The sequence below is a fragment of the Mesoplodon densirostris genome, chromosome 12 (assembly GCF_025265405.1).
Source record: "Mesoplodon densirostris isolate mMesDen1 chromosome 12, mMesDen1 primary haplotype, whole genome shotgun sequence".
Lineage (NCBI taxonomy): Eukaryota > Metazoa > Chordata > Mammalia > Artiodactyla > Ziphiidae > Mesoplodon > Mesoplodon densirostris.
Window position 1 is genome coordinate 52,368,318 of NC_082672.1, and position 23,480 is coordinate 52,391,797.

The following is a 23,480-nucleotide window of genomic DNA, read 5'->3' on the forward strand; positions in this document are numbered from 1 at the left end:
CTAAGTAACTGCCACCTCCCTGGGCTCCTTGCTTCCACTCTTGTCCCTGTGCAGTCCATTCTCCACAAAGCAACCAGACCATTTCTTCAAAAATGTGAAACAGAACTTGCACCCTCTTGCTGAAAATGTTCCAGTGACTTCCTGTCACACTGTGATGGTTTTAAATTACGTCCATAAATTCTTTGTTGCTTCTCCCTTGAAAAAATAAAGCCTGATTCCCCTCCCCTTGATTATGGGCTATTCTTAGTGACTTGCCTGTAAGAAACAGAATGTGACAAAAGTGATGGTGTGTGATGTCCAAGATTAGGACATAAAAGATATTGTGGTTTCCTTCTTGCTCTCTTTTCTTGAATCAATCACTTACTTGGGGGAAGACAGATACTATGTCACATTCAAGCAGCCCTACGAAGAGGCCCATATGGTGAAAAACTGAAGCCCTCTGCCAACAGTCAACAAGGAACTGAGGGCTTCTGCCAATAGCCAATTGAATGCTCCATCTTGGAAGCAGATCCTCCAGCCTCAGTCAAGCCTTCAGATGACTGTAGCCATAGTCAATATCTAGACTCCAATTATCTGAGAGGCCCTGAGTCAAAACCACCTAGCTATTTGGCTCCCAAGTTCCTGACTCACAGAAACTATGAGATAATAATGGTTTTAAGCTATTATGTTTTGGGGAAAATCTGTTAGCAACAATAGATAACTAATACACATACTTAAAATGCAATCCAAACTCCTTGCCATGACTGGCAAGGCTCTACATACTTAGAATTCTACCTATATTACTAATTTTATCTACCACTGACTTTGTGGAAAAGACTACTAGTTGTCTCTTAACAGCTATTTGTCTCTACCTTGTTTAGAAATAGAGTCACCAAAGTATATCCAGATACATGAATTCAAACTACTGACCATATTTCCTAGCCTCCCTCACAACTAGATTTGGTCATATGGCAAATTCTAGCCAATAGGATGTGAGCAAAGAGATGTGTGTAACTCCCAAGTTGTGCCTTTAAATAGAAGGGATGTGGCTTCTGTTCCCCTTCCCCCCATTTCTGATGACTAGAATACCAGTATGATGGTTAAAGAGGAGAAGCTGGACTAGCCATCTCAAGTCGCAAGATGGAAGTCTCATGGTAAGCATGGCAAAGCAACAGGATAAAAAGAGCATTGGTCCCCAATACCATTAAACCAGGTCTCTCTTGTCTTTAACATGAGCAAGACACAGGGCTATATCTTGCATTAAATCATTGCATTTTTTGGTCTCTTTACTACAACAGCCCAACCTATACGTTAACTTACTCAGCTCCTTGTTTACCACGTTCTAGCCACATTGATCTTCTTTCTTCTCTTCTACTACCCTGAGGTCTTTGCACTTGCTGTTCCCTCTGCTTGGAATGCTTTCCCCGCCCCCTCCAGGAGTCCCCCATGGCTGACTCCCTGCTACCAGGTTTCATTGTTTCATCTAAAACACCTACGCCTGTGTTGTTCTCTATTACATAATCATGAATGAGTTCTATTCTTCATGGTACTCTCAGCACTTTAAATTTTCTCACTTATCTGTTTGTTGTCTGTCACTCTCCACTAGAATACAATCTCCATAAGATCAAGACTCTTGTCTGCCTATTTCCTGCTGAATCTCCTGTGCCAGGAAAGTACCTGCACGTAGTAGGTGCTCTATAAGTATCTGTTGTGCAAATAAGTTAACAAATGAATTAATAATAAATGATGTCAAGAGCCCAGTCCTTGGATCACTTTTCATAATTCAGCCTCCTTTACCTGCTGAAATTAGGGTAAGTTAGGTAACAATAATGACTTAGCTCAGGATTAACAAAAGAGTATCAATAAGTCTCTTATACCTTCATTATTAAGTGTTCTGATTTAATGAGGAAATAGAAACACAGAAACAGTAAATGAATCTCTGTCTTTAGCCTTTAAAACCCAACTAGAGAAAAGTAAAAACGAGCTCATAAAAATATGCCTAAAGAACAGATTCTCTTAAATCCTAATATAGATTATCGTATTACATTGCCTGTAAGATGCCAGCTATTGTGAGAAACACCATTGTTTTATGTACCATGAAAAAAGAAAAAATGCTGCTGTGGTACATTGCGTTATTTTTCCTCTGGGCCCACAGCCCCTTCGCAGCCTCAGGGTGGGTGGAGTACACTTCCCCTGCTCCATTGTAAGGACTGACCATGTGACTTGCTTTGACCAACTGAATGTGAACAGACGTGACAAAGGCCCTATCCAGGCAGCTTTAAATGTGTTTTTGAGGTTAGATTCAGCGTTTGCTCCTCCCCTCAACCGTGAGATAATGGTAGAATAGTCCCAGAAAGTGGCTAGTCCTTTCACCTGGATTCTAGAACGACATATGTAGCTATGCAGAGGTAAGCCAAGCCCAGCCAAACCAACCAGAGCAAAGGCTGGTGGAGCCACAGCCAACCCACAGCCCTACATAAGGTGGATAAGAAATAGGTTTCATAGTAAGCCAATGAGATATCGATAATCACAACAAAAGTTATGACAACTAACCGACCACACACCATCAATTGTAAGCTGCATGTTGGTTTCAGAGATGTTAAAATGTGGACCAATGTGTGTCTTAGGAGCAATCAAATGTGGTATGTATTATATGTTATCACATATCAGCACAAGATATATTGCAAGGGCCCAATAAATATTTGTTGACTTGATTTTATGTACACGATGATGTAGAGTTCATATTTTTAGTGAGAGTTCTTGATACACACCTTTTCTTTTTAACACATTATATGTAACAGTATAACCTTAGGTATTAACTGTAATGGAAACTAAAATTTATATAGCAAGCAAAGTTCAAACTAAATAAAAGGCAAGCTGGGACTTTTCATTACTTCTCTTCTGTCCCCACTCCTTACACCTCATATAATTTCCTGACTTACATCCCAGAGGACTTCCTTCTCTATCTGTCCCCCTCCATAGCCCATATACTAGATATTAGTATCCTATTATTTGGAGGCCAACAGAGAACAAAGGTAGCAAAAATGGAGTTCAGTAGCCACTGGCATAAACATAAAACAAAATATTTAAATGTATGCTTGTGAAACAGCTTTTTCATATTCTCCAAACTAGATAAGAGACTGAATAGGCCAAAGGAGGGAAGAGGTGGAACCACATGAGCCACAGAGTTTCAGAGATGTCAGCATCTGCCAGAACAAGCACCATCTATTGCCAATGCCAGGAGCTGTGTAGGTGCTGACTCAGAGCATTGTTCACTGTATATGGTGTAACACTGAATATGTATAAAGTAATCACAATATATAATTTGGATACTTTTATCCAGAAAAAAAAAAGAAAGTGATGATTATGATAATAATAGTAAACATGAATTGAGCAGAGCGCTGACTATATGCCGAGCACTAGGCTAAATGATTTATCTAGACTAGCTTAGTTGTTCCTCGCAATAGTCTTATGTATTCGTCAGCTACTGCTGCAATAATGCTTCATAACAGCCACCCCAAAATCCAGTACCTTGCAGCAACAAGCATTTATTCTCTTTTTCATCCTTCTGCAGGCCAGCTGATGTTTGGGTGATCTAGGCTGAGCTCTGCTGCACAGCTTTACTTCAGGCTGTGGGCAGGGGAGACTGGCTCCAGGGTGCATGTTAGGTTAGATCTGCTCCATAAGTGTCTCATTATTTTGGGAAGAACAGCTACCTGGGGCGTATGCTCCTCATGGTGACGGTAGGAGAACAAGAGGGCAAGTGAAAACACATGCTGCCAGGCATGGAACTGGCACACCGTCACTTCTACCAGTATTCCATGACCAAGACCAACATCAGTGGGGCAGGGTGGGGGTCATACCCCAAGGGAGATGGGAGTGAATATTTGCTGAACTACAATCACCAATACTTTATAATAAGGTAGGTATATAGGTATTTTACACCCATTTTACAGGTGAATGAACCAAAGCATAGGAAGGTTAAGTGACTTGCCCAAAGACATTCAGCTAGGAAGTGATAGAACCAAGATTTAGATCTAGCCTGATTCCAGAGCCTAGTATCTTAAATGTCACTCTATACAGTTTTAACAAACCATACTCCAGAAGACATTATAAAGAGAAATATAGAAGCAGTGGTAATTTTACAATAATAAATGGGACCCGAGGAAAAGAAGTATGCAAGATAAAAGACTCTATTTTGAGTTCCTAATCAATAAAGATGATTTTCTCACTAGCTTTCATAGCTGCAGGAGGTTATATTGTAGGAATCCAGAGAAGGATGTGGGTTCATTTATTTTTAGATTCCCCCCACACGGTACAAATATGTTAACTTTTTATCTATATAAATACTACCTTTGTTACTTAATTCCTATCCACCTCCTTTGAAAGAGATATCTCATTTATTCTGATAATTACAAGTAATATATAAAGGAATTATAAAGTGTCTCCTTGTAAAAACGCTTGAGGCCTTCAATGGCAGTCATATTAAATCAATATTAAAAACAATGAGGTCCAATAAAAACATTAGATTCGAGCCTTAAGAGGCATGCAAATAGTCCTGTAGAGAAAAAAAAAACCTGAGACATGATTATAAAATATGAGAATGAAGGTGCAAATATCACCAACAAATCCTTTGGAAATATTTTTAAAGAAGAGACAGTCTCTCTTACAGCCTGGGATAAATGAAAAACAGGAGAGAGTTCTATGCCCAGGGGACTTCAAAGATTGAGATGTTGACCAGTTCATTCAGCTTCAGTGTCTTGGAATGCCCACAGACAGGCTGTTTTTTAAACACCATATGCTTCCTATATCACAAGTACTTTAGAAGAATTGTTTTTCTTCTTTCTATGGTAGTAAAAGAATCTACTGTCATGAAATAGACCCCTGGGTCAGTGTCACAAGTAAAGCCCAAACCTACTGTGATACTCCCACTTCTTACTCTAGCTTTCTCTCCTCTATTATTATGATGATTTCAACTTCAAATTGCAGCTGTGGTCATTCATTTCCCTTTAGAAAAAGTATGAATCTGAAACATCTTCCAACATATAAAACCAAATAGCTACAACTTAAACTACCCGTTTCACATTGTTCAGATTTTAACTTAAACAAATCACCCATATAAAGACATTTTTGAGACAATTTGAATGTTAAGAATTTTGGTCATTTTGTTAGGTGCAATTGTATTGTGATTACTTTTTTAAAAGGAAGTCTTCATTTCTTGTAAATAAATTCTGAAATATTTAGAGGCAAAATATGATATCTGGGAGTTGCTTCAAAATACTCCAGCACTGTTGGGAAGGGGAGTGAAAAATGTGGATAACTGCCAAAACCAGATAATAAGTACATATGGTCTCATTATCCTATTTTTTCTACTTTTGTGTAAAGTTTGAAAACTATAATAGAAAGTAATAAAAAGTAAAAAAAAAAAATACCCATTTAAAAATATCACAAAAAGACCTCTGTAAGAGAAGTCTAATAATTCAAAAGAGGGCTTCAAAAGTGAATGGATTTCTACCTAAAATAAAGTAAGTTCTAAGCCCTATAACTTGCAACATCCTTAAAACAACACATCACCATAATATTCACAAGCACCACAGCATTTCAATTGTCTTTTGTATGTACATGTGTATGCTATGGGGGTAAACTGTATGATTTGTTCTGGAGTTAAAAATAGCCATTCTCCTAGAAGTATAAGAAACAAAAGCACTTTATATCTATATTTTTTTACTGATTTGAAGTCAGGAGGACCTATGGTTGAACAGTGGAGAACGATGGGGGTTTGCGATGTAAGTTTCCTATTTGCCAGGCACTGATCTAGGTACTTTATGTTTATGAACTCATGCTAATATTCAAAATTACCCATTAATATAGGTAATATTGTTCTTCCCATTTTACAACTAAGAAAACCACAGCACTGAGAGTAAATTACATAATTTGCCCAGTTTTGCACTATTGGTTAATAGTAAGGCTGGGATTCAAATGCAGGGAATCTGGCTCTTGTGTTTGATCCCTTAATTACCAAGCTCTGTCACTCTCCATGGAAAGAGTGTCTTGTAGAGTTGTTCTTTGTTTAGACTTTGGGGACCCCGTCTCTTTTATTCTCAGAAAAATAAAGCAACTCTTACTCCCTTTGACATCAGCATGTTCCTTTTATTTTGTTATGCACTTCAAACCTATTACTCCCAACGTGGTCATACCAGCCCTATAATACTCAAACATATTTATTACAGATGTTTGCTTATGGCATGATTTCAAAGAACAGAAAACATCACAGCGAGCTCTTCTGATTGATTTAAACCAGGGTACTTTTGAGAAGGATGTCTGACACCGTAGTAGTTGACAATGACATCTCTTTTATGTGGATGTCAGCTGTTGGGAAATGACCTTACATGATTTTTTCTTAATCATCTGATCTCAGATGGTCTTTCGCAAATTTTCTTCAGCCCAGCAAGTTGATACCACTGCTTCTATATTTCCAGGTTTAGTAATGGAATCTCTTTCTCTTTCTCCCTCTCATTTCAGACACGTTATCTTTATTTGGGAAAAAATAGTTTTTAAAGATATATTTATCTATGGGCCACACCATAATAGCCTTTGCATATGATGACTTTAATTTGGGGGACTTTGAATAGCTATTTCTAGATAAGAATTACTGTGAGTCTACATGGGGCTTCAGATTGACTTATTTAGTTGACTTGGTCATTGAACTTATGAAAAGAATGGCTTGACTGAGTTGTTTCAGTAAATTTGTGAAAAGTGATTTTTTAGAATTAACTGACCATACTGATTTGATTGTTCATCCATAGATACATCCATCCTTGAATTTTCCATTTTCCAATTTTAGAAGAAAGCTGCATTTTAAGACAGAGAAAATATTTTCAGGTAGTTTAGGAGTTATATTTATTACTACAGGGCAGCAGTTACTGATAAGATGCCTTGACAACTCTATAATTTGAAGTTGTCAACCTTTCTATGTATAATAAATGCAGTATGTCTTGACCCCCTTCTGCCTGATGTTACCTATGTATGCATTCTATGCAACAAAAGGAGGATTCTTCTATATGTAGAATTCTATCACAATTTCTCTAGAACCTTAGGGGATGAAGTCTGACCTATATATTTATTTTTCTTAAAAAAGAAAGAAAATAAAGAAGGAATGTAGATAGGAAGGGAGAGAGAGAATGAGAGAGAGAATCAACAAGAAATAGTAGTAAAAATGGTTAGATTATCATTTTTCTAGAATAGTTATTCTCAACCCTGGTTGCATATTAGAATCTCCTGAGGGGTATTTGAAAAATACTGATACCTGGTCCTCAAGTCCAGAGATTTTGATTCAGTTAGTTATGGTGACTTTTTGGTCTTCATGAGAAATGTTTAAGTGGCAATGGAGAACTAGCTGAATTTGTAGTCATGGAGACATTCTTTGCTCTGGGTTTACTGATCTTATCATAAATAAAATACAACTAAAATAACTTCTGAACTTGAGTGTGGTGATGGAGTAAAGATAGGAATGGAGAATAAAGGCCCAGCTCATTCATTCAGTATTCATTCAACTGACCAACAAATATTTATGTGGTGTCTATTCTTCAGCAGACACTGTATTAAGAGTGGGGATGCAATGACAAACAGAACCATTAAAGAAGAATGATAGGGTCCTCTCTGACATCTTCCTTATGGGCCTGGTGTTACAACCTATGTTAATGCCAAGATCGATTGGGTTGTTTGGATCAGAGAGAGAGAGAGAAAGACTGAAATGACCATAAGGACCAGATTAGTCTACTAGTTAATTTCAATCATGGAATAAAAACGTTTTGATACTTAACTGGACCTCGGAGATCATTACTTTTGTTTTACAGATTAGTAATTCTAAACTCAGAGGGTTAATGACCAGCCTATGATCATACAGTGATTCAGAACAGAACTGTAGGACTCAGATTGCTAGCCATTTTTTTCCCAACTTTTCTGTAAATCTAAATTTATTCCAAAATAAAAAGTTTAATTTTTTTTTTAAAGTGAAGGAAAAGAGAAAGAGAGGACAACGAGGGTGGAAACTTCCAGATCAGACCTTTATGGTAAATTAGAGAACAGAAAACGTCTCTACTATAGACATCCAGAAATACAGATAAACTTTACAAACATCCTTTGAAAATTAAGCTGGGCTTCCAAGAAAGTGAGGAGGGCGCCCAGGGGCAGGAAACAAAGTTAGAGATGGAAACCAAAGCAGTGGGAGCATGCGCAGCAGAGCTCTCGGTATGGTGTTGCTAACCGTTTTTAATGCTGTCTATGTTCAAGCAAAAACCGTCTCAGCAGATTTTTTTTTTTTTTCATTCCAAGTTCCTAAAAGAAAATAGTCTCCTGGAAGGAGTCTTTGTAAAAGAAAAGGACCAAGTTTTTCCCTCACCCACTGAGCTAATCCTAGTGTGACATTAACTAGCAGCATTGCTAGTCAATTCCACATTGCTGTTCTATACGAGAGAAACTGGGAAAAAAGGAGAGCCGTCTTGGTCCATTTCCTCCCTAGTTAGAGTTGTTCTAAGGTAAAACACTCAGAACATTAGATGTCAAGAAAGAACATGTGAACATGGGGAGGATTTGAGAAGGAAAATTAAAATGAAGAGTTATAGTCATATATACTCTCCCACATCATCTTTGAAGGTTAATCTGTAAGATAGAGAGGGCATTCAGTGATGTGGGAAATGCAGATTCCTACTGTAATGAGATTCCATTTTATACCCATTTGTTGTAAATTTTAAGAAGTCTGACAATATCAAATGTTGAGAGGGAGTGATCAACAGGATCTCTCGTAAATAGCTGGTGGAAGTGTAAATTGGAAAAGCCACTTTGGAAAGCTGTTCGGCATTATCTATTAAAGTTGAATATTCACATATCCTACAACCCAGTAATTCCAATGCTAGATGTAAACTCTTTTAACATGTGAACCTGGAGGCATTTGTAAACCTCTTCATGACAATATTGTTGTAACAGAAAAAAGAAAAACATCTGGAAGCAATCCAAATGTCCATTGACAGGAGAAGGGATAAAGTGTGGTATGGATATTAAACAGCAGTCAAAACAAATGAACTGCCACTATAAACATCAATATGGGTGAATCTCAGGAAAATAATGTTGAGTAAATTAAAAAGGTCACAGAAAATTACATCTAGCATGTGATCTCCTTTTTAAGCTAAAAATAACAAACTAGGGGCTTCCCTGGTGGCGCAGTGGTTGAGAGTCCGCCTGCCGATGCAGGGGACGCGGGTTCGTGCCCTGGTCCGGGAGGATTCCACGTGCCTCGGAGCGGCTGGGTCCGTGAGCTGTGGCCGCTGGGCCTGCGCGTCTGGAGCCTGTGCTCCGCAGCGGGAGGGGCCCCAACAGTGAGAGGCCCGCGTACCGCAAAAAAAAAAAACAAAAAAAACCCTAAATAATATACCTTTTAGGAATACATATAGTATTAGACTACGTGTCTTAAAAGTCATGGGAATGATAAATACAAATTAAGGATAAAGATAACCTTGGATTAGGAAGTAAGGAGAATGGGATGGAGGAAGGCCACACTGTCAGAAGTAAGCTATTGTCAATATTCTAGTGCTTGTGCTGGTGGTGGGTTCACTATATATATTTTATAAAGATTTATAATTATGAATTATATATTTATAATTATAATTTATAAAAGATTTATAGTTTTTTAATTGTAGCAAAGCAAATTATCCTATAACTTAGCAACTTAGAACAATATTGTTATTTCACATAGTTCCTTGGGTCAGGCATCTGGGTGCATCTTAGCTAGGTGGTTTGGCTCAGAGTTTCTCACGAGGTTACAGTAAAGCTGTGAGTCAGGCCTGCAGTCTCTGAAAGAGCTGGAGGATCTGCTTCCAAGATGGCTCATTCACATGGCTCTTGGCAAAAGGCTCAGTTCCTCAGTACATGGGCCTCTTCATAGGACTGCTCATGACATGGCTTCCCCCACTAGAGCAAGTAATGAGAGAGAGAAAGAGACAGACAGAGACAGAGAGAATATGAGAAAGAGAGAGATCAAGAGGGAAGCTGCAATGTCTTTCATAAAACTAATATTGAACTAACACACCCTCACTTTTGCTGCATGCTATTGATCACACATACCAACCTTGAGACAAGGTGGAAGGGGACCACACAAGGTATGACTATTCGGATGCAGGGGTCACTGGGCACCATCTTGGAGGCTGCCTACCACCATAATAAAATAAAAAAGAACAATGCATGGACCAATGATGAAAGTGTGTTAAGAAGCAATTATGTGTACCTGAAGCTGGAAAATAAACAAATAAATAAATAGATGCATTCAGTTCTGAAGACAACAGGATACAGGGGAAGGAGTGAGATGAGCTTTAAATCTAGCTCTACCACTTTCCAGCTTTATGACTTTGGGCGATTCATTTGACTTCCTTCCATTTATAAAAAAGGGATGAGGATATTTACTTGCCTCTTAAGATTTTTTTAATTATGCAAATATTCAATCATACATGAAATTGAATAAAAAATACCATATACTCATCATCCTAAATCAACAACTTTCTAGATTTTAGCATACTTGCTTTATCTATTTTTTCCCCTGCTGAAGTGTCATAAAGCAAGTTCCTGACACTGCATTATTCTATCCCTATATACTTTAGTATGTATCACTTAAAAATACGGACATTTTTCTTGTAGACTCACACATAAAGTTAATAATTCCTTTGAAATACCTAATATATCAAAACTATGGCTCAGATTTCTTTAAATGTCTCAAAACTTACTTTTTTTACAGTTGGTTTGATAGAATCAGGATTTAAACAAAGTCTACACATTACATTCAGTTTGGTATTCCCCTTAAAAATCTTTCAACTTAGAGGAGTCCTTGTACTCATTCCCATTTTACTCTCGTCTTGTTAAATAAATTCAGTCAGTTGTAGAATATCTTACATGCTGGATTGGTCTGTTTGCTTCCTTGTGAAGCTATTTCACTTGTTCATCTCCCTCCTATGTTTCTAGAAAATTGGAAGTTAGACCTACAGGCTTGATGAGATTTAGATTCAACTATATTCAACCTATTTCATAGGTAGTTTTGTATACTTCATAATGCACCACACCAGGAGGCACATCGATGTGGACACCCCACCCCTAGTGATGCTGTCAGTGGTTAGTGGTTCAGGTGGTGTCAGCCTGAGGCCTCCCTGGCAAAGTTCCCCACCAACCTCTCATCTACTGATGATTGTTGCCTGAATTGATTATTTCGTAAGGAATTACAGTATGGTGATTTCCTAATCCTATCCTTTATTCCCCTTCTATTAGGTGGAATTGTGTTATAAACTTTCTTTCACCAGCCTGAGCTACTTGGTTACCACATTAGAAGAGGCAGTTGTTCCCAGTTTCACATCCTCTCAGCCTGCCTCCTACTACAGCCATTGCTGAAGCAACCTGCTTCCTGCAGGTGTAACCTGACAGCATCTCTCCTCATACATCTCACGTTCTACCCCCCGAGTTCCTCTGACTCCATGAAGGTGGGACATCTGCTAGCACTCACAGGACAGTTTAGAAATGTGAGGGGGGGCTAAGGTCCCAAGGGGGAAATATGGATCAATGGGCGGTGGAAGCTGGTTGATAACTGCTCCTCTCTTGCATCAAGCTGACAATTATGAAGTATATTCTACATAGCAATTCAAGGAGTCCCTGCAGGCTCAAGGCCTTATTGCCCACTGTGATGACTAACTCAAGAACACCCTTGTACTGACTTGCCCTGTTTCACTCTCCTAGTCATCCGCTGCTGTTTCCTGAGAATGCTGTCCAAAATATACTACCTAAAAGTAAGCCCTTGTCCCAGGTTCAGCTTTCAAGGGGGTAAGCTAGACTAAGACACCACTAAATGTAATTCTTGCAGGAAGGGCAGGATGAATGCTCAATGCTTCCATTATATTGCAAATACTCAATTAGTTATGTCTAATAATGAAAAAGATTTATATGTCATCAATGAATTTCAATCAGTTGTAGTTGTCTTACTCTTTTCTGATGCTCAGATTTCCCTTTTTCAGCCAGTAGAAGCTCCTTTATGCTGATAGCATTTTCCCTTTGACTTGTCCCATTAGACTTTAGACTTTAATAGCTTCTGGCGCAACAGGGTGTCCCAGGCTCATCATGCACATTTCTAGCCCCAGACCTGATATCTGTCATTCCTCCAAAGAACGTCCTTCCTTTTAATAGGAAATGATGTATTAAAAGTACAATATGAACACTAAAGGTGCTCATTGGCACACGATTATCATTACTTCTAGGACTTTTCAAGGGATAAAGCAAGTAAATGTTTTTTTCCTTCTTCAATAAATGTAAAATTTTCCTTGTTGGGATATAAGAAACTTTTTTTTTTCCTGAAATGTACTTACTTATTTTTTAAAAATTTATTTTATTGAAGTATAGTTGATTTACTATGTTAATTTCTGCTGTACAGCAAAATGATTCAGTTATACATATATAGATATATATATTCTTTTCCATTATGGTTTATTACAAGATATTGAATATAGTTCCCTGTGCTATACAGTAATATCCATTCTATATATAATAGTTTGCATCTGCTAATCCCAAACTCCCAATCCTTCCCTTCCCCACCCCCCTCCCCCTTGGCAACCACAAGTATGTTCTCTATATCTGTGAGTCTGTTTCTGTTATAAGAAACACTTTTCAAAAGGAAAAATCATAAGTTCACACTATTTCCAATTCACCTTTAATCTTACATGGATTCTACTTACTCTGAAAATCATTCATAACAACACTAATATTGGTTTTTACCTGTAATATACAAGAATAGTTTGAAAGTAATAATATCTGTATTTCTACTAGCAATAAGACACTGAATGAAGTTTAAGACTTCTTTGTAAATCTATTTATCCTGAGAGTATATTCCTCTGTGAATGTACAGTGAAAACAGTATTTTCTAAAGTCACTAAATTAATTACTTGGTGCGATTATACCACCAACTTAATATACAGTTAGGTAATTTGCTTCAGTTGTTTTCAAATTTTAGGAATCACATTTTTCTTTTGAGTTTAAAATTATTTTGAATATGTAAAATATATATATATGATTCTAAAGTCAAAACTATATAGTTAAGATATATTCATGAGAGTACTTTGCTTGCATGCCTGTCCTTTCCACCTGTCTTCCCCCCTCCCAAATGTATACAAATATATATTTGTAGTTCACCTATCTAAAAAAATAGCATACTATACTGTTCTGCACCTTGGTTGTGCTTTTGTTGTTGTTTAAAGCTGACATATTTTCTGGAGATGGCCCTCATTCTTTTTCAGAGTTGCACAGTGTTTCATTGTATGGATCTACCCTAGTTTATTCAGCTAGTCCCCTACTTACAGTTATTTGGTTTGTTTCCAGTTTTTTGCTATTACAAATAATATTTCAGTGAATAACCTTGTACATACGTCATTTTATATTTTGGGAAGGATTTCTGGAATTGGGATTTCTGGGTCAAATGTATATTGTAATTACACACAGTATATAAACATATATGTAATTTTGCTAGGGATTGTCAAATTCCCTTCCATAGGTGCTGCTTACAGAGCATTTTACATTCTTACTGGTAATATGTACCATCCCTGTTCTCTAGCCTGCCAACCCAGTAGGTGGTCAAACTTTTGGATTTTTGCTAATCAGATTAATTGCCTCCTTTTATCATTCTGCCCCAAGATATATGCCATGCTTTCATCTACTTTTGGAAGAACTCTCTTAGCATAAACAATAGGTGATTGTTTTGAGGGTGATAGGAGGGTGGCTGCAGTATCCCTATCTATTTCCACTCACCTAATCATGGAAATGCCAAAGCCCAAAGCATACACCATCCGTGTTAAGACCTTGTGTTTCCAAAGGCTGGTTCGAGTTTCTGGCCAGAGAAAAGGACATCAAATATGACCTCACTTCTTTCTAAGGTCAGCAGAATGCAGAGAGGACAGCAAGTGAAGTCCACTAGTACTTTACCAGCTTCAGGATCCTGAGAAAGGTGAAGGAGGAACTGTGACCATCTTTTGTCAGCTTTCTGTCTCCAGAAAAATCCCAATGCCAAGGAGATGACCCTGTGTATGGCTGGAGGTTTCCACAGATTGTAGAGTGACTACTCTCTCATCTGCAGGGCAGCACACACCCAGGACCTCTTCTGCTGCTTGGTAGGAGTAAATGTCATGGATGGGAATTTTTTTCTTTCAGCATCTCCCATTTCCCTGTATTCTTATGGGCGATTTTGCCCCCCAGGGGACATTTGGCCAGGTCCTCAGACAAATCTGGTTGGAGAGGGGTACTACTGGCACCTAGTGAGTAGAAGCCAGGGATGCTGCAAAACATCTACTATGCACAGGACAGCCTTCACCCCTGGCCCCCTGCCTACCATAACAAAGGATTATTTGCTCCAAAATGTCATTAGTGCCAAGGTAAGGAACCCTGCTGTATTCTTCCTTTATGCACACATTCACAGACATCCTCAAAATGACTATTATCAGTGACAGAGGAAGGGCAGAGTCACAGATTCTCCCTCTCTGCACCTCCAGAAGTCACTAGCAATTCAGATATCTCTTTAGTCAGATTCTAAGGAGTTATGTATTTCTCTGGAAGATTAAATAATAAATACCATTTTAACCTTCTAAAAACTGATTATCATTAGGTATAATGCAACCTTTGAACTCTAAGAATAAAGGAAAGTGCTATCTATTTAAAGTAAATGGGACTAAAAGTCCTATGAATAATCAAAAACTTGGTTAATAGAGTATGACCAGAGAATAATGCTCTTGGCTTCTGTGGAGAAATTAAAGTACATGCTGTGAATTGGTATTAAGGAAACTGCATGAAAAGTTAGTCTTAAAGTACCATGCTGCTAAAGAAACAGCCTCAGGTGCACAATATATCACATTCAGTCCTTATCTCCCTTCCTTTTTTTCATGACTTCTTTCACCTTGGATAACCCAGAAGCTCAGGCCTTGGAACTTTTTAGAATGGTACGGTATCTCACTCTCCACATTTATTTTCATCTAGAACAGACCTGAATTTTATTGCCGGGAGTGTGTTATCTCTTTCACAGGAATTGTTTTTGAACTTCGGCCTGCCTTATTTATTTATTGGGCCAGACTGTTTTTAATACTTATGAGCATAATTCACTTTATCTAAAATGTACCCTTGAAAAGTTATGCCTAAACTGAATTTTTGGAAACAAAATTGGATTGTTAAATCACAAGGGAAATTTGCCATTCAAAGGGAGTCTGAGGCTAAACCTTTTTAGAGAAAGCATCTTCTGTGCAAAGTGAATAATTACTCCTTAATTTGCCTGTTTTTAAGTCTGAATTTTTTTTATGTAGCCCGAGTCTAGTCCAGTATTAGGCATGATGCTAATTTTAAAAATATCAATCATGAATTTGAAAGGATTTTGAAAGTTAAAGAGTTTTACAAGCTATTTTTTTTAGGGTGTAAAACTCGGTAATATATCTTTATTATTAACAAGGGTTTGTTAACACTTGTTTTGGGTGATGAGAAAGGGGGCAGGATGCTAGACATACATGATAAAGAATAGGTAGCATTACAGGACCACACTGACAACAATGAGAAGTGGTTGGTAACCTGTTACTTAGACAGTAATGTTGTAGCTAAGAACATGGATTCAGAAACCAGATTACCTGGGTTTACTTTCCTGCCTAGTGTGGCCTTAGGCAATGTACACGACTTGGCTGTGCCTCAGTTTCCTCATGTGAAACTCGGAGAATATTAATATTATCTACTTAACGGGGTTGTTTTGAGGATTAAATGAACTAATACATGAGCTGTATGTAAGTGGAAGCACTAGAGTTAGTGGTAGTTTTGGATTCTGGATGGTGAGCGGAGCTTCTTTCTAGAAGTGTCTCTCTGCGCCCTTTCAGGGGGCACTGCTGGTTCTGCCTGAGCTGTACACATGGGAACTGAGGCTCAGTGAGGCGGCCAGAGACAAGGAATGAGGACACACCCTGGGGAAATAAAAAACAAAAAACACCCTTTCTGCGGGGCCACGCCACCTTTCCTAGGTTGGGAGCAGAGGTCACGAGCGCTCAGCCCCACGTCCGGATTCTGCCTCCCACCTCACTCCACATGAGCCGTGGCCCACAACTCCTGAAGCCCCACAGTCCGAGAGGCGGCCCTCACGCCAGTCCACCACCACTGCCAGGGCTTGGCGGTGGATGGCTTTCCAGAGGAGTTGGCGCCTCCGCCTGAGCCCTTCCTTCCGGAGGGCTGGGGGCCGCGAAAAGACCATTAGTAGACACCGACCCTCGTTCACGACACATATTTATGCGTGCCCACTCTGTGCTGGGCGCTGGGAATCCTACGACGAATCAGACTCGTCCCAGATTCAAGGGGCTGGGGCACCACTCGGAGCCCACACCCCAATCTCTGTCACCCTCTGTCCTCGCAGGCCGGGACGAGAAAGTGGGAGGAGCTGATGTTTTCATCCTACCTCGCCTTCCGGGGTTCACCTCCAAAGCCCCGCCCCTTCGGGTCGTTCACGGCTGCGCCGTAAAGTAGGAAAAAACTCTTTGCCGCAGAACAGCCCGCCTCCGTCTTTACGGCAAGCCGTGTTTGACGCTCACAATATGGCGTTCCCCACTTAGGCAGTGCTGTGGCTGCTACCCTAGATGGCGGTGGGCAGCGCTGACTCGAGGCTGTTGTCTGTCTAACCCAGGCTGCAGAAAGCTGCAGTTAAAGTTCGCTTCTGGTCACGGCTCCAGAAACCCACCCTCGTCTGAGGGTCAAGAATCGCTGCTTCCTTCTAGTTCCCGCAAGTTCCTCATCTGCTTCTAGCTTGTTTCCCGCGCCACCTCCGGACACCCTCAAGTCCCTGACACCCCCAGACTCAAACTATGAGCCTTCGGCAGCTGCTTTTGCGCTTGCCCTGTTATCTCGGGGCCTCGGGGCCCCGGCGTGGCGCCCTCGACACCATCTCCTCGGTGGTCTCCTGGCGTGGCCAGTCCTCCAGGTCCCCGGCCCACTGGAACCAAGTGGTGTCAGAGGCGGAGAAGATCGTGGGCTACCCCACGTCCTTCATGAGCCTCCGCTGCCTGCTGAGCGACGAGCTCAGCAACATCGCTATGCAGGTGCGGAAGCTGGTGGGGACTCAGCACCCTCTGCTTACCACAGCCAGGTGAGCTACTCCCTCTCGCCCTGACACACTCGCACCCACTCGGGTCCTTTTTCCTGGCCTATACACCCTTTCCTCTCTCTCTGAGACTGACTGCCTGCTTATTCCTTTTTACCTCTTCCTTTCCTCAGCCATCCTAGGCATTCGATGTTGTGTCTTCTCTACTCACCTTAACTTACTAACTCTGTTTGCGGAGGAAGACTGAGAACACGTGCGCTTTTCGCGTTTTTGCTTCTTAACTACTGAAGGTGAAGTTGTCACAGTGATTTGTGGAGAAATCGAGTAGGGATGTGGGTTTGAGTCACTTCCTAGAAATGGTCTTTTAAAAGTGGGATAGGTTTATTTTCGGTTCCGCGTTATTCGAGAGGTCACCTCTAGAAAGAATGGGGAGGGGGAGATAGGCCGAAAGTTAGTTACTTGCAACGTTTGTCTCAGGCTTGAAGTAGGAATTTATTTAGTCAGTAGTCATTTTCCCCTCGGGATTTTTATCACTTATGCTGAACTACTACTGTGAAATCTGCCATTAGGACTTTAAGGACCACAACTTTGGGTTCCATTTTTTTAAACTCCACCTTTTTATTAAATAATTTCAAACATACTGAAAATTTGCAAGAATAAAAATAATACAAAGAACATACTTTTTTTTTTTTTTGCAGTACGCGGGCCTCTCACTGTTGTGGGATCCTCCCTAACCGGGGCACGAACCCGTGTCCCCTGCAGTGGCAGGCGGAGTCTCACCCACTGCGCCACCAGGGAAGCCCACAAAGAACATACTTTATAATCATATTCACCTATGGTATACATATATATGTATACTATTCACATGTATATGTAAACAAAATACATACACACACACAGATATATTTTTCCTGAATCATTTTGGAGTACATTGCATATGTCATGGTCCTTTACCCCCAGGTACTTCATTTCGTAAGCACAGGGATAGTCTTTACATAACTACATTAATCAACTTACTTTTAATATTGGTACAGTACTTTTATTTAATCTACTACTGATAGTCCACTTTTGTTAATTGACCCAATAATTTTTTTTATAGCATTCTTTCATCTTTAGTACAGGATCCAGCCTAAAATGAGGTATTAGTTTAGTTGTCATGTCTCTTTAGTCTCCTTCAATTGAGAATATTTCCACAGTTCTTCACTTTTATGACTGGAGCATTGGTTCTCAAATGGCGCAGTCTGCCCACTAGGGAACATTTGGCAGTGTATGGAGATGTCACAACTGGGGCATGCTACTGGTGTTTAGTAGGTAGAGGCCAGAGATGTTGCTAAACACCCTACAATGCCCAGGACGGCCCCCTACAATGAAGAATTAGGTGCACCAACATGTCAGTAGTACCAAGATAGAGAAATCCTGGACAAAAATTATCTTTTTAAAAAATGTTTTCTTTAAAAAAAACCACTTTTGAGGTCTTCCCTGGTGGCACAGTGGTTGAGAGTCCGCCTGCCGATGCAGGGGACACGGGTTCGTGCCCCGGTCCGGGAGGATCCCACATGCCACGGAGCGGCTGGGCCCGTGAGCCACGGCCGCTGAGCCTGCGTGTCCGGAGCCTGTGCTCCGCAACGGGAGAGGCCACGGCAGTGAGAGGCCTGCGTACCACAAAAAAACAAAAAAACAAAAAAAAAACAAAAAAAACTTTTGAAATAATTGGATATTCACATGCAGTTGGAAGAAATAATGCAGAGAGAGCCAATGTACCCTTTATGCAGTTTCTCCCCCCAAGCAGGATATTGACAGTGATACAGTCAAGATGCAGAACGTTTCCGTCACTACAAGGATCCCTCACGTTGCTCTTTTATAGCCACCCTCACTTCCCTTGCCCATCCTCTTGCTTTAATTTTTTATGAGACACTTGATATTTCTTTGTTACTAGTTACCAAATAGCAATAGTAGAGTGATTTTATTTCTTGGCATCATTCCCAGTTATCAGGAATGTCATTTTATGAGTAGGCTAAACTTGTCCCGAAGCTGGAATGTTAGTTCTCCAGAGATTCTAGATGATACACACTCAAAACACACATACGTATATATTTTAAAGCTTAATAATGAAACGAATGAGCTTACCATCCAATTGAAGAAGTGTAACTTTATCAATCCTATTGAACCTTCTCTCTTCACTGGTCCATCTCCCTGATCCCCACTATACTGAGTTTTGTGTTTATTTTTCCTTCTAAAATTACACGAGTGTTTCCTTAAATAGTAATGTGTTTAATTTTGCTCGTTTTTGAAATTTATAAATATACTAGTTTATTGCATGCAGTCCTTTATGACTTGCTTTTACATTCGACATTGTTTCTGACATTTATCCCTGTTATGTTTAACTATACTTCATTAGTTTTTCACTGGTGTGTAAAATCCTACTGTGTAAATATACCACAGTCTTCTTTCGATCAGCATTTGGGTTGTTTGCAGTTTTTGGTGCTATGAAAAGTGCTGCTGTGAATATGCAGCATGCATCTCCTGGTGTACTTGTCTTGAGAGAATAAAGGCGTGTGTGCACATGTGTTCAGCTTTAGGAGATAGTAAATTGTTTTCCGAAGTGGTTGTACCAGTGTACATTCTCACTAGCAGTGTCTGAGTTCAGGTTACACTGTGTTCTCACAACACACGAACCATGAAGTGTCTTAATTTTTGCTAATCAAATAGTGGGTTTTTCTGTATGTGATGGGAATGATAGTTTTAGCAGTGGAGGTTGTAGGAGTAGAGCCAGCCCTCCAGATCCATAGGTTCCACAACCACAGATTGAACCAAGTGTGAATCGAAAATATGCAGGGGAAGAAAAATTTCAGAAAGTTCCAAAAAACAAAACTTGAATTTGCTGTGCACCGGCAACTATTTTTATAGCATTAACATTGTATTTACAACTATTTACATAGAATTTACATTATATTAGGTATTGTAGGTAGTCTAGAGATGATTTAAAGTATAGGGGAGGATGTGCCTTGGGTTATATGCAAATACTATGCCATTTTATATGAGGGACTTGAGCATCCTTGGATTTTGATATCCGTGGGGGTTCCTGGCTCCAGTCCTCCTGGACTGTATATTACATTGTGCAGATGCATATTGTAGTCTCTGTAATAAAGTGTTGAAGTGAAAAGGGGAGAACTAGAAAGAGCCTTATTAATGTATGTATTCTGAGAATTGCAGTTCATCTACTTAAATGTCAGACCATAAGTTGGGGTCTTAGAGAAGATTCCTTCTGAGGGCACCAGAGACACACTCGATGAAAGCTTGTAAGACTGATGGCTCTGAAACTTCCCTAACTGTATGTAGCCTACCGTGCCTGCCTAGTCCCATATTACGGTGAAAGAATTGAAGAGGAACAAAATAGTAAGTTTCAGCAAAGTTGTAATAACATATATAGATTATTTTGTAAGAAAAGGAGGAGCTAATCTGCATATAGTTTTATTACATTTATTTAAATTATTTAAACAGTCTAAACTCACAGGCAGCTAATGAACAAAAAACTTTTGGGGAGAGGGTCGTGCCTATATCTGTTTTAGCAGAGAAGCAGGCATCTGATCCATAGGGTAGGCAGATTGTGGTTATTGTAAATTATAGCTAAAAACATGGATTAAGCAGCTATATTGTTTCACATACTGCACCTTACTTTGTTGAAATCTTGTGAGCAAAGCATTGATAATTAAGAGAGAGAACCTCTCAGTACGCTATCCAAAGGACACAAATACCCCATAGAGTTAATATAGTTAGGACCATAGGAAATTGGCTTCGGTAAATTCTTTTACTAGTTCCATTTTACAGTTTACATTATTTACTTAAATCAATATTCTAATCCCTTGGGTCATTTTACTTTTTGGGTAGATATACATGGTATTGATATATTAGGGGTGAATCATATCTTATGGCCCTAAAATTTAGATGTATAGTGACATTTTTGGCAAACAGGAGGAGAAAAAAAAGGAAATCACCATAATTCAGTATTCACTACCTTCTCTTTCTTTGCCTAAGTTATCTCATCAAGAAAAAGGAGGGGCTTCCCTGGTGGCGCAGTGGTTGGGAGTCCGCCTGCCGATGCAGGGGACACGGGTTCGTGCCCCGGTCCGGGAAGATCCCGCGTGCCGCGGAGCGGCTGGGCCCGTGAGCCATGGCCGCTGAGCCTGCGCGTCCAGAGCCTGTGCTCCACAACGGGAGAGGCCACAACAGTGAGAGGCCCACATACCGCAAAAAAAAAAAAAAAAAGAAAAAGGAAAAAAGCCTAGAACTATACTTTTATAAAATTTAATTGAGAAATGAGATTAAATTTAAAATCTTGAGATTTAGTGAGATAATGATCTTATTACTAGGAACAATGTAGCAATTAGCTAATTTTTTACTCTTGTTCTAGATGTTCTAGTTTCTCTAGTTGTAAGTTTCAATTAGATAAATAATCCTTAATTCAATGTTTATTAAAGCTTATGGAGGAATATAAAGAATTCTAAAACATGGACCATGTGCTTTGAGAATAGACATTGTGTTGGACACAAATATATTTACAAATATCAAAAGGAGGTAAATGACTTGTTACTAATGAGTAGTAGAGATATATTAGCTATTACATTTAGAGATACTGAAGTGGCCTGGCGAAAGGTAAATCCTGTATGATATTACTTATATGTGGAATAAAATATAAAACAATCTAGTGAATATAACAAAAAAGAAACAAATTCACAGGCACAGAGAACAATCTGGTGGCTACTAGTAAGGAGAGGGAAGGGGGGAGGGGCAAGATAGGAGTAGGGGATTAAGAGGTACAAACTACTAAGTGTAAAATAAGTAAGCTACAAAAATATGTTGCATAACAGGGAATATAGCCAATATTTTATAATAACTGTGAATGGGGTATAACCTTTAAAAATTGTGATTTACTATGTTGTACACCTGAAATATACACAATTGTACATTAACTATACCTCAGTAACAAAAATTTAAAAACTAAAGTGGCTGGAATAGTAGAGAACCTTTCATGAAGAAACTGGGATGTGATTGGGATAGATGGATAGAAATTACATGGGTAGTGTTTTAGAGTGGTGGTACTATATTACAATTTTTTTTCTTCTTGATTCCTTTTTCTTCTTTCTCAGGCTGTCATACCTCCACTAGGCATAGGGAGGACCTTAAAAGCAAGAATAAGCAGTTCAGTAAAGTAAAATGAACGGCATGAATGGAACTAGAATAGCTAAAACAATATTGAAAAAAAACAAAGAAGAAAGTGGGAGGAGTCATTCTACCTTATGTTAAGCCTAATATATATAGCTTAATTGATCAAGACAGTGTGGTATTGGCAGAGGAATAAACAGATTGAGGGAACAGAATAGAGAACTCAGAAATAGATCAACACAAATATACCCAATTGATTTTTGACAAAGGTGCAAAAGCAATTCAATGGAGGGAGAACAGTCTTTTCAACAAATGGTGCTGGAACAATTGGACAGTATAGGCAAGAAAATGAACCTTGACCCAAACCTCACACCATATTAAAAAAAAAGGCCTATGTAAAATGGAATTAAATGTGAAATGTAAAACTATAAAACTTAAGAAAACATAGGAGAACATTTTTGGGACCTAGGACTAGGTAAACAGCTCTTAGACATGAAACCAAAAATGCAGTTCATTAAAGAAAAAATATAATAATTGGACTTCATCAAAATTGAAAACTTTGCTCTGCAAAAAGACCTTGTAATAGGATGAAAAGATTAGCCATCGGAAGAAAACATTTGCAAATCACTATCTCAAGAAGGACTTGTATCCAGAATATGTAAAGAACTCCCTAAACTCAGTGGTAAGAGAACGAACAATACAATTAGGAAGTGGGCAAAAAGAGCCTATAAAGATGGCAAGTAAGCATATGAAAAGTTGTTCAACATTATTAGCTATTAGAAAATTGTAAGTTAAAACCATGATGAGATACCACTACAAACCTATTAGAATGGCTAAAATAAAAAATACAATATGAAGTCCTGGTGAGAAACTAGATTTCTCATACATTGCTGATGGGAATGTAAAAATGGTACAGCCACTCTGGAATACAGCATGGCAATTTTTTATAAAATTAAACATACACTTAACATACAACTCAGCTATCACACTTGTGAGCATTTATCCCAGAGAAATAATAACTCATATCAAAACCTATCGTGAATGCTTGTAGCAACCTTATTTGTAACAGCCAAAAACTGGAAACAACCCATATGTCATTCAAAGGTGAGTGGTTGAACAAACTGGTACAACCATACAATGGAATACTACTCAACAATGAAAAGAAATGAACTATTAATGTGAATATACTTAACACTACCGAACTGTATACTTA

The 23,480-nt window shown here is 39.1% G+C and overlaps 1 protein-coding gene across 3 annotated transcripts in view; it reads left to right on the plus strand.

The window, feature by feature from the left end:
• The first annotated feature begins 16,597 nt into the window (after window positions 1–16,597).
• Window positions 16,598–23,480, plus strand: part of PDSS2 (decaprenyl diphosphate synthase subunit 2) — a 267,557-nt gene continuing 260,674 nt past the window's right edge. For all 3 annotated transcript variants that reach the window (XM_060114836.1, XM_060114837.1, XM_060114835.1), the window contains exon 1: window positions 16,598–17,149. In XM_060114836.1, the coding sequence (XP_059970819.1) occupies window positions 16,869–17,149 (281 nt within the window). In that variant the 5' untranslated portion in view covers window positions 16,598–16,868. The remainder of the gene's footprint in view (window positions 17,150–23,480) is intronic.